Source organism: Xenopus tropicalis, chromosome 6, assembly GCF_000004195.4.
Source record: "Xenopus tropicalis strain Nigerian chromosome 6, UCB_Xtro_10.0, whole genome shotgun sequence".
NCBI lineage: Eukaryota > Metazoa > Chordata > Amphibia > Anura > Pipidae > Xenopus > Xenopus tropicalis.
Genome location: NC_030682.2, coordinates 71,424,475 through 71,440,530, shown reverse-complemented (window position 1 = coordinate 71,440,530; position 16,056 = coordinate 71,424,475). Strand labels below are relative to the sequence as shown.

General features: G+C 37.1%; 1 protein-coding gene across 6 annotated transcripts in view; it reads right to left on the bottom strand.

The window, feature by feature from the left end:
* Positions 1–16,056, bottom strand: part of trio (trio Rho guanine nucleotide exchange factor) — a 308,906-nt gene that overhangs the window by 45,198 nt on the left and 247,652 nt on the right. For all 6 annotated transcript variants that reach the window (XR_001170948.3, XM_012964353.3, XM_012964355.3 and 3 more), the window contains exons 37-40: positions 11,166–11,261; positions 6,600–6,748; positions 3,560–3,626; positions 3,134–3,237 (exon numbers count right to left, since the gene is read on the bottom strand). Coding sequence is in view for 5 of the 6 variants with exons in the window: in XM_012964353.3 (XP_012819807.1) it covers positions 3,134–3,237; positions 3,560–3,626; positions 6,600–6,748; positions 11,166–11,261 (416 nt within the window). In the remaining variant the exon portion in view is untranslated. The remainder of the gene's footprint in view (positions 1–3,133; positions 3,238–3,559; positions 3,627–6,599; positions 6,749–11,165; positions 11,262–16,056) is intronic.

Genomic DNA, 16,056 nt, shown 5'->3' with positions numbered 1-16,056 from the left:
ACTAAAATGTAACTCAGAAGGTGAACTATCCCCTTTATTCAGCAAATCCTTGAAAAAGTACCTATTTTGGATGCATACTATTTTCCTTAAAGGGAATCTCAACCCAAAAGCAGTGCTGTGCTTTGACAGGAAAGTGTACCAGTGGCCAGTACAAACATCCAGTCACAACTCAAGACTAAAACAAAACCAGATCAACTGACTGACCATGTGGGAGAGAAGTGAGCAGTCTGCGGCTTTAGTCTGGGAACTAAATGATTGCTTCCTTTTTCTCACCCCAATTCCAGCACTGAGAAAAGGGAACTTCAGAAGGTGGGTCTTTTCAGTGCTGGCCAATGGGATTTAGCATAGTTTGTTAGTGGCTGCTGATTGCTGTCTCCTTGTCACTGCCTGTGAAACTTGACCTGGCTGCAGTGAGAATGAAACAGGAGACAGAACACACAGCCGGAGAGCTATAAAAAAAGTTAGGTGGCACAAGAAAAGCTCTGGTATGCACTAACATTAGTGGGGAAAAAAGAAGTGCTGGGATGGCATCCTGCCACATTTCCAGCACTGATTGTATATTTGTACCCTTAACTTGAACAACTAAATTATTGAAACTGTGATTCAAACCACCAATCTTACTAGGAGGAAAATAATGTGGTTTTGAAATTGGTGATTTCATTGCATTCTGCATTGTTCAAAATTACAGATACAGGATCCGTTATCCGGCAACCTGTTATCGAAAAGCTCTGAATTATGGGAAGGCCTTCTTCCACAGATATCATTTTAATCAAATAATTCAAAATTTAAGAAATTGTTTCCTTTTTCTCTGTAATAATAAAACAGTACCTGGTACTCAATCCTAACTAAGATTTAATCAACCCTTACTGGAGGCAAAACAATCGGTTGGTTTTATTTAATGTTAAAATGAATTTTTAGTAGACAAAGTATGGATATCCAAATTACTTAAAGACACATTATCCAGAAAACCCCAAGTCCCAAGCATTCTGGATAACAGGTATTTTTTATTAATATTTATTATATTATATATATTATTTAGCATATTAAGATATGCGGTGCATATGATGGTGTAAGACAGTGCTGTCCAACTTCTACGTTGCCGAGGGCCGGAATTTCTCTAGCATACATGGTGGAGGGCCGCTAATGGAAGCCAGTTTTGACCACTCCCCTTTTTGAAACCACACCCACTTCAAACCACACCTATTTTATCACAATGGTGGTAGCACAGCAAAATCCCAAATGCTTGGTCCTTACTGTGGGGATATCAACCATCATTCATATGTGAAAGAATTATGTCATATTAAGACACACCCTTAAATTCCATATGCCTCCTCCTCCCCTGTGGATAGCACAGCAACCCCCAGTACATAATTACACACCTTAGGGACCATTTAATGGCTATTTCCAACTGCTAACAAACTCCCACAACAAACCCCTGCCAGGTTCACCTCCCACAAGTAGCATAGGGCAAGCAGAGTATGGCACACACAGGCAGCACTCTGCCTGTCCTATGCTGTCTGTGTGTGCCATACTCTGCCTGTCCTACTCTGCCTGTGTGTGCCATACTCTGCCTTCTCTATGCTGCCTCTGTGTGCCATACTCTGCCTTCTCTATGCTGCCTCTGTGTGCCATACTCTAACTGCCCTACCCTGCCTGTGTGTGCCATACTCTGCCTGCCCTACCCTGACTGTGTGTGCCATACTCTGCCTTCCCTACCCTGACTGTGTGTGCCATACTCTGCCTGCCCTATCCTTCCTGTGTGTGCCATACCCTCCCTGACCTATGCTGCCTGTATGTGCCATACTCTTCCTACAGTACCTATGTCTGAGGTGTGAAGAAGTGAACAATGGGAGTGATTACAGTCTGAGCCTGAGGTGTGAACACTGCAGGGGGTGAACAATGCAGGTATTAAAAGGTGTGAAAAACACAGGGGATTACATTTTAAACAATACAGAGGGATTACAGCCTGAATCTGAGGTTGAGAACCATGCAGGGGGCCAGTTAATCTCAGTACTGATACCATTTAATGCTTACTCAATAAGTAAGCCATCAAAGCAGCCAGACAGGTGGGGGTCCACACAGAGGGGGGTCGCCAGTTGGACAGCACTGGTGTAAGATACAAGTTTTGGAGAAAATGCTAAGTCAAGTGTATCTTTGCAGTTTGGTAGTCTGGAAAACAAAGACATTTTCTGGGTTTGGTTTACCCAGAAAACCACATATATATATGTCCAGGAATGGTGCACACAGAGAACTCCAGGTAATGCCTGGGTGCATGGCTAACGTAACATAATTAGTAAGCACAAACAAACTGCACTCACAGGACTTGTATGAAGCAAAAAAATGGTGTTTAAAGGAGAATGCAAGTCAAAATTTAAAAAGCATACTGCCCAATAGTCCTCCTATTGTTTAGTAAAAACGCCACACTTTTGGCTCACCTAATCAAATATTTACTCAGTCACACTTACTTCACATTTTCTAGAACAGGCAGCCATCTCTAAAAAGGTATTCTTCCCTTCCTTTCCCTCCTTGCTTCAAACTGCACATGTGTGTCATGTGTGTCTCCCCCCTCCCCTCTGGCAGATCCGCTTCTGATTGGCTGGTGGGCATGTGTAGCTCAGAACAGCAGACAGGATCAAGTTACACACATGCTCAGAGAATAGGAAGGCTGCCGCTGGCAGCCTACAGGAAGGACAGAGAGATTTCAGTGATGTCACTGGAGTCTTCACACTGCTGTAGGCTGCCAGCACCATATCTCAGAGAAGCCAGCAGGGATCTGGGAATTTAGATATGCAGTAACTACTTAAAAAGAATGCCTTTAGACTTACTTTTAATTTATATTAACCTTTCATTGTCCTTTAATTCAACGCTTCAGCTTAGAGTCAAGCCGTCTCCAGGACATACAATTACAATGTGATCATGATGTCATCTGAAAAGTACACATTCTGCCAAATCCAAAACGGGTAGTTTTTGCAGAATGTATACTTACCAGAAATATATGGTTTTCTGGGGTCCACTTTCTCTGTAGTAGCAGTTTTGCTATGCAATATGTAAGCACAAGGTTCCTTTTCGAGTTTCTACATACCATACATTTGCTGTAATGCAGGGATAAAAATACTTAAGAAAATTTACATACTCTCTGTGCCACTCGTAGATCTGGTGTAAGTTGCCAAAAACAATCTTGTCTTTTCCTTTCATATCATCTGGAACTCCATCCTCCTTCATAAGTGCCATATAACCCTGTATGCCAAAGCAAGCTCACTGATTAAAATACAATGTAATGAGCACACAATCATATGAAAATACTAGAATTTAGCAATTTTGAAGTTTAAGGCTGCTTCCCTTTACCTATGTACCTGTAAAAGTCACATGAAATGCCTAAAATTTTCCAGGGCGAATTGCCCTCTTTGACTCCACCCTAAATCAAGACCAGAAAATCATGCACTCTATGATACTCAATGGTTTACTGCAGCAAATGTATATTATAATGGGTATAAGTTACAAGATTATTTTAACATTAATCATGTAAAGTGTTCATATTGTAAATGCAACTGTATCTTACCTCAACCACATAGCCAAGGTCCCGAACATAATCGCGTTCAGTTTCTACTAGCTCTTGTAATACATAGCTGAAAAATATGAAAAACAAACAATAACAAAATCAGTTTAAAATGTAGATTAATCGAGAGACTGAAAAGATTTGAAGTGAGGAGTGACCCCAAGTTCAAAAACACATATAAAGACACCGGCACATGATCCACAGCTGGACAACAAGACACTTGGCATAAACCCCCCAAAATAAAATATGCTTAGAACTTTATCATTTTTAATTATTTCTGTAATGATAGTTGTTAAAAAAAATTATGTACTGCTGCAAAGGAGATCTTTTAGCTTGCATATCAATACAAAGTTTTTGTAATAAACTGTCTAAATAAAAAAACATTTTAAGCAGGTAAGAAATTATTGCTTATAAAGTGGTGGAGGATTTAAACTATGACGGTAGGCTGTCATGGTTGGGGTTGTTTTTTCTGCAGGAACATCACTTGCGGGGAGACATGATTACTCTTTACACTTAGAGGACATGAGAGACAGGTTATGGAGTAACTTTTTTCACATAGAAAAGAACAAAGCCACCCATCTATTTAGACTTGCAATACAGAACTTTTGGCTGAAGCAGCATAGGTGGTTTTTACCGGTGAGGGCAGTAAGTTTGTGCAATGCCCTAATGGGTGATGACAGTTTATATTAATGCCTTTAAGCTTGGATGATTTTTTAAACAAGCATAATACTCAAGGCTGTAGTTAAGATCTACAGTAACTATTAACTATGTAACTATGTTATAAAGGTTTAAATATACAGTGGTGTGAAAAACTATTTGCCCCCTTCCTGATTTCTTATTCTTTTGCATGTTTGTCACACAAAATGTTTCTGATCATCAAACACATTTAACTATTAGTCAAAGATAACACAAGTAAACACAAAATGCAGTTTTTAAATGAGGGTTTTTATTATTTAGGGAGAAAAAAAATCCAAACCTACATGGCCCTGTGTGAAAAAGTAATTGCCCCCTTATCCTAATAACTGGTTGGGCCACCCTTAGCAGCAATAACTGCAATCAAGCGTTTGCGATAACTTGCAACGAGTCTTTTACAGCGCTCTGGAGGAATTTTGGCCCACTCATCTTTGCAGAATTGTTGTAATTCAGCTTTATTTGAGGGTTTTCTAGCATGAACCGCCTTTTTAAGGTCATGCCACAACATCTCAATAGGATTCAGGTCAGGACTTTGACTAGGCCACTCCAAAGTCTTCATTTTGTTTTTCTTCAGCCATTCAGAGGTGGATTTGCTGGTGTGTTTTGGGTCATTGTCCTGCTGCAGCACCCAAGATCGCTTCAGCTTGAGTTGACGAACAGATGGCCGGACATTCTCCTTCAGGATTTTTTGGTAGACAGTAGAATTCATGGTTCCATCTATCACAGCAAGCCTTCCAGGTCCTGAAGCAGCAAAACAACCCCAGACCATCACACTACCGCCACCATATTTTACTGTTGGTATGATGTTCTTTTTCTGAAATGCTGTGTTACTTTTACGCCAGATGTAACGGGACACGCACCTTCCAAAAAGTTCAACTTTTGTCTCGTCGGTCCACAAGGTATTTTCCCAAAAGTCTTGGCAATCATTGAGATGTTTTTTAGCAAAATTGAGACGAGCCATAATGTTCTTTTTGCTTAAAAGTGGTTTGCTCCTTGGAAATCTGCCATGCAGGCCGTTTTTGCCCAGTCTCTTTCTTATGGTGGAGTCGTGAACACTGACCTTAATTGAGGCAAGTGAGGCCTGCAGTTCTTTAGATGTTGTCCTGGGGTCTTTTGTGGCCTCTCGGATGAGTTGTCTCTGCGCTCTTGGGGTAATTTTGGTCGGCCGGCCACTCCTGGGAAGGTTCACCACTGTTCCATGTTTTTGCCATTTGTGGATAATGGCTCTCACTGTGGTTCACTGGAGTCCCAAAGCTTTAGAAATGGCTTTATAACCTTTACCAGACTGATAGATCTCAATTACTTTTGTTCTCATTTGTTCCTGAATTTCTTTGGATCTTGGCATGATGTCTAGCTTTTGAGGTGCTTTTGGTCTACTTCTCTGTGTCAGGTAGCTCCTATTTAAGTGATTTCTTGATTGAAACAGGTGTGGCAGTAATCAGGCCTGGGGGTGACTACAGAAATTGATATTGAAATTGAAAATTGAAATTGATAAACCACAGTTAAGTTATTTTTTAACAAGGGGGGCAATCACTTTTTCACACAGGGCCATGTAGATTTGGAGTTTTTTTTCTCCCTTAATAACGTAAACCTTCATTTAAAAACTGCATTTTGTGTTCAATTATGTTATCTTTGACTAATAGTTAACGGTTTTTGATGAGCAGAAACATTTAAGTGTGACAAACATGCAAAAGAATAAGAAATCAGGAAGGGGGCAAATAGTTTTTCACACCACTGTATTTAGGCTAGTATAATTTTTTGCAATCCTTGCAGGACAGGGTGACTTTGGAAAATGAAGTGCTGCATATGTTTTCCCATAGCTCCCTGCACTTAAAAAGCTTCACCTGCACTTAGAAACATTGTTTCTCATATTTAATTAAATAAGTGGGCTTTTGGCAGAGGCCAAAAAGTTAACAAGCCACACCTGCTCTGAGATACAATTGTAACTGGGGGAACTGAGACTTGCATCTTAAAGGCCAATTTTCACTTTAACAAAACTGTAGTAACACATAAAACAAGACCCCAATAACCTGCCAAATGTAGTCAGATGGCAGTGGTATTTAGGGAGTGTGGTCGACAAATGGGCATGGCCAAAAAATCGCTGCGCTCCGTGCAGCATTTCTTTTTGTTCCTCTTTCTATTTTCAAAATGTTGGGAGGTATGGTTTTCCCAATGGCGATTTGCTTTACTGCTGGTAGGAAAGCATTTAAGAGAGATTTGACACCAGTGGTAGCCATTTTTTACTGCAGGCAACAAATCTCCCCATGTGCCATCACATGGACCACCAGTCTTTGTAATCTACCTCAAAAACAGAACTTCTGTAAAATCTTATATCTATATTTATACTTACTGCCTTCTTTTTAAAGAGCTTGATTTTTTTTCTTCCATTTCATCAATTGGAGAAGAGGAGGAAAGCAGAGATGTATCTGAAGGGTTGAATGATGGGCTACTACTGTCTCCCTGGTCTACTTGAAGTGAACTTGGCCGGTCTTCCAAAGCCTACATTACAAATTTACAAACTTGTTTATTCAGAATTTATAGAAACATACATAAATTATTTTTAATTATGACATATGAACAGTTTTTTGGATTTTTACAATTATTTTTGCCCCTGTAAGTTGTTATCAAGCACACCTCAATCAATATGACTTAACACATTCACCCCGTGTCCATTGATTGGGGCTTGAAAATGTCCATCCAAAATTTGTTGTTATATCACCATAGGGTTTCTTTAGTCCACATTATTAATGTCAACTAAAAATCTGTATACAAAATCGTTAAAGTGGCCCTCCTTTTGTTCACTAATGGAGAACACGATACCTGCAGTAACATGTTTGGATATTCAGATTGCAAAATTCAACGCATCTTATGTGAGGCAGAAAAAAGCCTAGAAGTAAATAAGGAACTTTGCCTGACTAGGGACCCTGCTAAAGATTTGTTGTACCTGCAAAAGAAGGAGGTGAGCTTGTCATTACATCACAGCACTCTAATTAGATATGTAAAGACGAAACAAATCCCTAGAGGGTTAAGACTTGATCTCATTCCTAATTTATGTACAGACGACGTGATCCTTATGTAACGATGGCACGAGATTACCAACAAGTGTGGATTAGACCTCATGGTTTTAATGATTGATAGACTGCATGTTAAATTGACTGAGTTGAAGGGACAGATTTCACAAATAAAGACTGAAATAACATTGTATGTGGGGATGGAAGAAGCAGAACGTGTCTATGCAAGGCAAAAGGATACGCTAGATAAACTGCGACAAAGTATCCTTTCCCGCAAGCTGACAAAGATGAGCACAACTCTGAAGACTACACTAAAGAGAGAGTGTATACTTGGCGCAGAGATCGCCAGAGGCAGCGCTTTGAGGGAACAGTAACACCAAAAAATGAAAGTGTATAAAAATAATTATGATATTATGTACTGTTGCCCTGTGCTGGTGTGTTTGCCTCAGAAAGACTACTATAGTTTATATAAACAAAGCTGCTGTGTAGCCATGGGGGCAGCCATTCAAAGGAGAAAAGGCACAAGCACATAGCAGATAACAGATAAAGCCCCATTATATTCTACAGAGCTTATCTGTTATCTGCTATGTAACCTGTGCCTTTTCTCCTTTTTTCAAGGTTGAATCGCTGCCTCCATGGCTACACAGCAGAATATTTATATTGTTACTTTAGCAAATACACGGCTTTACCTGTGCAGGGTAACAGTAGATTATATTTTAAATACTTTAATACACTTTCATTTTTGGCGTTACTGTTCCTTTAATATGTTGATACTTACCTGCAACAGGAAGTACAAAAAATTTACATTTGTTTAAAAGATACAACAGACCCTTTGTTTAGATTACAGCAGATGGGACCATCAGATATGATCCTGTGTGGGATAGGTTTTCAGAGTCTGTACACTCCCATTCCCCATGAAGAGGGTATGGCTTATATAGAGGAGGTATTACTTGAAACTAATCTAGCTAATCAAAAAATTTTCTTTAAACTTGATTGTCTTAATATGGTTCTGACTAGGAATTATTTTAACTTTAAAGGTGCCTTTTATTGGCCAATATTTTTGTTAATCTAGAAAAGATGTTTTTTCTGTTTTGTCAATTCATACATGCCTATTTTAGGTACCTTGACGATATTCTTTTGTCCTGGAAGGCACCATTACAGATGTTACATGAAATGATTAGTGAGGCTAATAGAAGCCATGATACTATCAAATTTACATATGAATGGTCCAGGTCAGAACTTTTTTCTGGATGTGAAGATAAGCTTAAAAGATGGTATCTTTCAAACTGACCTGTATAGAAAAATTGTAGAAATAATTTGTTGCACGTTAAGAGCTATCATAACCCAAAGTAACATGTGCAATACCTAAAGGGCAATTTATTTGTGCAAAAAGAATTTCTTCACGTCCAGAGAAATATGAGGAAGCAAAAACTGGGCTTGTGGAGAGATTTATTGAAAGAGGGTATAACATATGTATAATACAAACTGAAATTAATGAAGTAGATAAATTGAACAGAAGTGATTGCTATGTAGTACGTATAAGAGGCAGGGTAACTAGAGAATAACCTTAGGTAAAAAAAGGTGATTCACAAGTATTGGCCGTTAATACATACTGACAAATAATTTGGTAAATTGTTTCAAGAAACTCCTTTATTTTGTTACAAACAGGGTTCCACATTAAAAGATATATTGTGTCCTTCTGATCCTAGATTAAAGAAACCAATATTAAAGAGCATGCCAAAGACAGGTACTATTCCTTCTCCCTAATAAAGGGTAAATCTATACATCATCCAACCAAAGGGTATGAAATACCACTGAAGACTTATGTAACGTGTAATTCTTCATATATACTTTATCTACTGAAATGCCCATGAGGTTTGGCATATGTGGGTCAAACCATAAGAGAGGAGAAGCTGAGAATACAGGAGCACAAAGACAATATCAGGAACTTTAAAGACATACTGGCATTTGTCATAACGATGTCTTTGCATGCAATTTATAATTTTGCCATAAAAGATGCTTTTACATTCCCTATCCGATCTCCCATGTTCCTCTATGAGGGGGCTGCCATATTTGGGCAGCAGGAGTCTGTTAGCATTAAAAGCTATAATGGACGGGCTGACAGTCAGGTTTAAGAACTGAGTAACAATAACTTACAAAAGCTGCTCTACCAGCAAAAAAGATCAACATGACCTATAGGTAACTTTTTATATAGGTTCATATTTTAAAAAGTAGTTTTTTCATGTCAGTATCACTTTAAAGCTAATACACAAACTGATACGCAAGTCTATAGACATTTTAATAAACATAATGCAGCACAACTCAGATGATGTGTCTTTGATGAGGTGACCCTAGTACTTAGGGGTAGTGATCGAAGGAAAGAACTCCTAAAGTGTGAAGGTAAATGGATTAAACAGCTTAATACATTATTACCGTATGAGCTTAATGGCACTTGGAGCTTGAAACCTTTTTTATGAAACTGTTCGTTTTATTTATGCATGTGTTAATTTTTTGCAGGGTAAGATTACATTTTGTTAATATTTTAATAAGATAATATTAAATATATTTAAACATGATATTTGATATAATATTCGGTGCCCATTTGGTAGGCATGTTTTGTGTGCAGTTCCCGGCACCCTGTTAAATGTATGTATAATTGGTGGGTTTCAGTTTATTGTTCACAAAAGGAGAACCACTTTAAGGATTTTGCATACAGATTTTTAGTTGACATTAATAATATGGACTAAAGAAACCCTATGGTGATATAATCAAATTTGGATGGACATTTTCAAAATATAATTTATATAAGGGACATGTTTGCAAATTAAATACATTGATCTTGCATCTAAAAAAAGGCCCACAACAACAAAATTCTTCGTGAAAAATCAGTAGTGTGTATTTAAATAGCAACGTTATGTTTCGGTCCCTATATGGACCAAAACCTAATGTTAGCTGTTCTTGCTATTTTAAATACATGCTACTGCTTTTTCACACAGAAGTCTCAGTCTTGCAGGTCTTGTTTTGCAATATTCAAACTGTTTGCTGTGCACCCAAGGCATACCTTAGCTGTATACAAAATATGTATATTATATATATATATATATATATATATATATATATATATATATATATATATATATATATATATATATATATATATATATATATATATATATATATATATATATATATATATATATATATATATATATATATATATATATATATATATATATATATATATTATTAGTTACTCACTTAGTGGGGCATGTACTATTTTTTGTGCAAAAATATGATTTTGTTGGGAACATTTTTTTTTGCTACTATTATATCCAAAGTAAAAAATACGCCATCTAAAAGCTGTCAAGATCATGTAGAAATCAAAGGCAAGTGTCCTTTTGACAACTGGAAGATCTTTTATTGTTTAATAGTATTGGAGGTTTTTGGGTCTTTTTGACGCTTTAATTTGTGTGACAATACAAAAAAGTTGTAGTTTTCACGTTTTTCCCGCTTTCTTTTTTGTTCATACTTTCTCATTTCGAATTTTTGAAAACATTACTAGACATTTGTAGAGATTTTTCGCCAAGCATTTGCAGTGAATTTCTGTTTCATCATTGGCGCACTGCAAAAATTTGCTGTGTGACAAAGAAAAAGTTGCATATGAAACAAAAAAAGATAAATTTTTTTGATATGCACACAGATTTATTTTTTTTTCTACGTGCATCATTTTCCGCATTTCGCAAATTCTTTCAAAGTTTTGCGAATTTTTTTGGCAAAGTGGGACAAATTTTCTCATCAATAGACATTTGTGATTTTAGTGGAAATTACTTTAGTCATGGTCTCAAAAACCTCTAAAACCACGAAAATCTGTATGTTAATATATCTGCCCTTTAATCGTGACTCACCATTTTACTCTTTACAAGTTCTTCAATAGCACTAACAAGCTCTGCAGCACTAGGTGTCTCTGAGCTAGTAGGTCGCACCAGCAACCGAGATGATGTCTGTAAAACAATCAATTGTGTAAAGCATTATGATAAATGACAATGATAGAATAATGATGTTCTGTAGACTATGTACAATAAATAATTTCCATAAACAAACAAAAAGCAACAATTCTAATTGCAATGCTGACCATGTTTTTGGAAGAACACCACAACCAATTTTGTTGTTGAAAACAAAAATTAAATCTACTCTTATTTAATGTGTATTTTATGATATTAAATTGATTTATAGAAACCCAGTTAACTAAAGAGAACTACTGTAAACCTTAAGAAAGACACGTATCTGGTAATTTATAAGCTCTTCTCTTATGTCCTAAGAGTTCCAAGGGAATGGTAATTAAAAAAAAAACAAAACACATATTTAAAAAGACATTTCATAAAGATAACCATTGGTTATTACTCTTGTAATAAGAGTGGCGCACATTTTTTGTAATGGCATATTTCTTTTATAGTGGCATCAGCTCCAGCATTCTTCTCTACCTGTTTGATATGTCATGAGATAATATGAATACACACTTCTGGAGGCAGAGTGCAATGCCTTCCTCATACACTAATGGGCCACTCCTCTACAGTTGAAATAAAAATCTAGCTTTATTAATTAGCAGTAACTTTCAACTGACTGTTATGCAGAAATGCACGAGTATATACAAACTGAATAAGTGCTATATATGTGCAAACACAAGCCACAAATATATTGTATACAAACAAATAATGTTTCACCATTTTCTTGGGCCATGCTATACAGACAAATTCGCTGCATCATCCCCAAGCAACTAATCTGTAGTTTTGTGCAATTTTTATAAAGCAAGTAAATGTTGGTTAGACAGGTAAAAGTAGTCCGTATTACATCTCCCAGACATGTCTACCACTGTTGTACAAATAATTTCACTGAATAAAACATGGGCTTAAACAGATAAGGAACTTTTGGCAGTGCACACCAGGAAAACAGTGGCACCAGAATCAATTGGGTAAGCATTATAGAAATCTTCACTGGCGGGATGTGGAAGTTTTGCTTTGGGTTTGAGCACTAGGATTGGGGCAAAAGGCACCTGGACCATATGGCAGAATCAGTGAGCCATAGCGGGAAATAGTCACTTAACCTTTTTCATTTAATGGATGACAGTGGCAACCCTGATGACTTTTAATGCATTTGTTTTATGAACTTTGATGGAACTCAACATAAGTGCAATATTTAATTATCCTTTATACGTGAAACAGATAATAAATGTTGGCAGTCTGAGAACCTGATGGTGTTCATACCTTTATTACAATTGTTTATTTTAAAGAAATTAATTCTAATATTTTTGAAGTCGGTGTACCAAGCTTTAAACAAGTAAACCATAAATAGTAATAATAATAAATTAATCAGGGTTTTAGTAAAGCTTAAACTCTAACAAAGTCTTCTTAAAAATCATACTGTATTATTTCACAGAATGTTTTCATTTCTTATGTTGTATATCTTGCAAGTTTATGTGAGAAATAGCTCACCATTCTCTGTGCCATCCACTTGGCTCTTTGGTATTTGCAGAATACAGTAGATTTCTGACCTCATACTCTATTAAAATGCCAACCATAACTAAAAATGGAAGTTATGGGGGTTGACAAGGAGAGGATTCAGGATCAGGAGGCTCTGGTTTCAAGTTACATATCTTGACAAACATGTGGTATAATAATCACATGTTACCAGGTAACTGGAAACTAAAAGGTACAATATGGACAATATTTCATAGGAACTACCTTATACATGTACAAAATACATGCAACACAGAAAATAACTTCACTCAAACAAACCATTGTGTGTGATTCTTCCCCTTATAGCAAATTATGTCCTGTTTGTAAGTATGTTAAGTAAGGTTAAGAATGATGATGCTATTTACAAAACAAAAAGGGATTAGGGTAAAGATTACATCTGGCTTTATATGGACAGGTAAGGGAACTGAGCCAGGACAGAGACAGAACACAAGTCCACATAATGCTGCCATTAAACAGGATGGATCCACAAATAAAAAAAAAGGGATAAAAAAAAAAAAGGGGAAATTAGTACTGTAATAAAATCAAGACTGCGGCAGACAAAAAATATACATAAGAGTACAATAATAACAAGTTAAAAGCAAAACCAGTGGGTTAGCAATTAGGGAAAACTGAATGATTGTGCAATTGGCCATGGAATGTAATTGTTCTTTTCATAAACTAGCAATAGGAGGAGTGAGGGATATAAGAAGTGGTATATAAATATTTTTAATACAGGAAACCATTAAACCATTGTGAAAGACATACAGTTATATCCCCAAAGAATATTAGTCATGTAGTCACAGACAAGACTCCCATTACAGGATGTCTTTACAGTGGATATAAAAAGTCTACACATCTCTGGTAAAATGTCAGGTTCCTGTGCTGTACAAAAATGAGACAAAGATAAATAATTTCAGAACTTTTTCCACCTTTAATGTGACCTATAAACTGTACCACTCAATTGAAAAACAAACTGAAATCTTTTAGGTAAAGTGTGCACACCCTCTTCTAACTGGAGATGTAACTCTGTTCAGAATTAAGCAATCACATTCATAATCATGTTAAATAGGAGTCAGCATACACCTGCCAACATTTAAAGTGCCTCTGATTAACCCCAAATAAAGTTCAACTGCTCTAGTTGGTCTTTCCAGATATTTTTTTGTCGCATCCCACAGCATAAGCCATGGTCCACAGAGAGCTTTTAAAGCAGCAGAGGGATCTCATTGTTAAAAGATATCAGTCAGGAGAAGGGTACAAAAGAATTTCCAAGGCATTAGATATACCATGGAACACAGTGAAGACAGTCATCATCAAGTGGAGAAAATATGGCACAACAGTGAGATTAACAAGAACTGGAGGTCCTTCCAAAATTGATGAAAAGAGAAAGGCTACCAATAGGCCTACAGCAACATTAAAGGAGCTGCAGGAATATCTGGCAAGTACTGGCTGTGTTGTACATGTAACAATAATCTCCCGTATTCTTCATATGTCCGGGCTATGGGGTAGAGTGGCAAGACAAAAGCCTTTTCTTACGAAGAAAAACATCCAAGCCAAGCTACATTTTGCAAAAACACATCTGAAGCCTCCCAAAAGCATGTGGGAAAAGGTGTTATGGTCTGATGAATCCAAGGTTGAACTTTTTGGCCATAATTCCAATAAATATGTTTGGCGCAAAAACAATACTGCACATCCCCAAAAAAACACCATACCCACAGTGAAGCATGGTGGTGGCAGTATCATGCTTTGGGGCTGTTTTTCTTCAGCTGGAACTGGGGCCTTAGTTAAGATAGAGGGAATTATGAACAGTACCAGTCAATATTGGCACAAAACCTTCAGGCATCTGCTAGAAATCAGAACATGAGGAGGAACTTCATCTTTCAGCATGACAACGACCCAAAGCATACATCTAAATCAACAAAGAAATGGCTTCACCGGAAGAAGATTAAAGTTTTGGAATGGCCCAGCCAGAGGCCAGACCTGAATCCGATTGAAAATCTGTGGGGTGATCTGAAGAGGGCTGTGTACAGGAGATGCCCTCACAATCTGACAGATTTGGAGTGTTTCTGCAATGAAGAGTGGGCAAATCTTGCAAAGTCAAAATGTGCCATGCTGATAGACTCATACCCAAAAAGACTGAGTGCTGTAATAAAATCAAAAGGTGCTTCACAAAAGTATTAGTTTAAGGGTGTGCACACTTATGCAACCACATTATTTTAGTTTTTTTGTTTTTCTTCCCTCAAAAGATTTCAGTTTGTTTTTCAATTGAGTGGTACAGTTTATAGGTCACATTAAAATGTGGGAAAAAGTTCTGAAATTATTTATCTTTGTCTCATTTTTGTACAGCACAGGAACCTGACATTTTACCAGACTTTTTATATCCACTGTATGTAATATATGTCTGCCCCAATGAAATAAGGGGCAGACATAGCAACCAATAGCAGGTAGGAGGGTAAGTCCCATTTATGTCACCTGCAATCAGTCTTTTCTCTAAGCTCTGCACACATGCTCATTCACACAAATTTTGAATCTAGCACACAAGAAATGTTATGGCCAACAAAGATTTTTGAGTGGAACTATAATTTTGTACTTATTCTGCCCACTCACATCTTTTCAGAGACAATTTTTAATTATGCCTCCATGATTGTGCAATGTACATGTTTTAAAAAGTATACACCAAAAATCCAATTAGAGGGAACACTACCTGCCAGGAAGAGGGAGTAAGCGTATAAAATAGCAAAAAGATTCTTCTACTGCTCGTGTATAAATTGTCTAGCAAGGCCGTAACTACAGAGAAAGTAGGCCCAGATGTAAAGAGGGTCCAGTGAGGCAACAATGAATGAGCAATTACAATACACCATGGTAGAATAGGCCAACTTACAAATGTTTTGCAGTTTTATACTGAATTCGCTGTGAAGCCCAGTTGCTACTGGTGTCTAGCAAAAGTAGCCCCATGGAGACAGTGGGCTACAACTGATGGCTGGAAGGTAAGGTTGTAAGTACTGTTGTCCCGGGTTCAGTAAAATTCCATTCCGATAGAGCCTGCCCACATATTGCAAAAGATATGCAAATAGCGTAACTTATGTATATTAATTTCTGTTAAAACGTTTGCAATTTATGTTATTTCGGTAAAGATTTCTGTGCGTTTCCTAAAAGTTTATGTATGAAGCAAAGTCAAGCTAGAGAAGTGTGACAGGGGCAGGCAAGCGTGTGGCAAATGAATTTAAAAAAACTTAGATAAAGAAAACTAACCCCCGATAAACTGACTGACTTACCATATTAATTA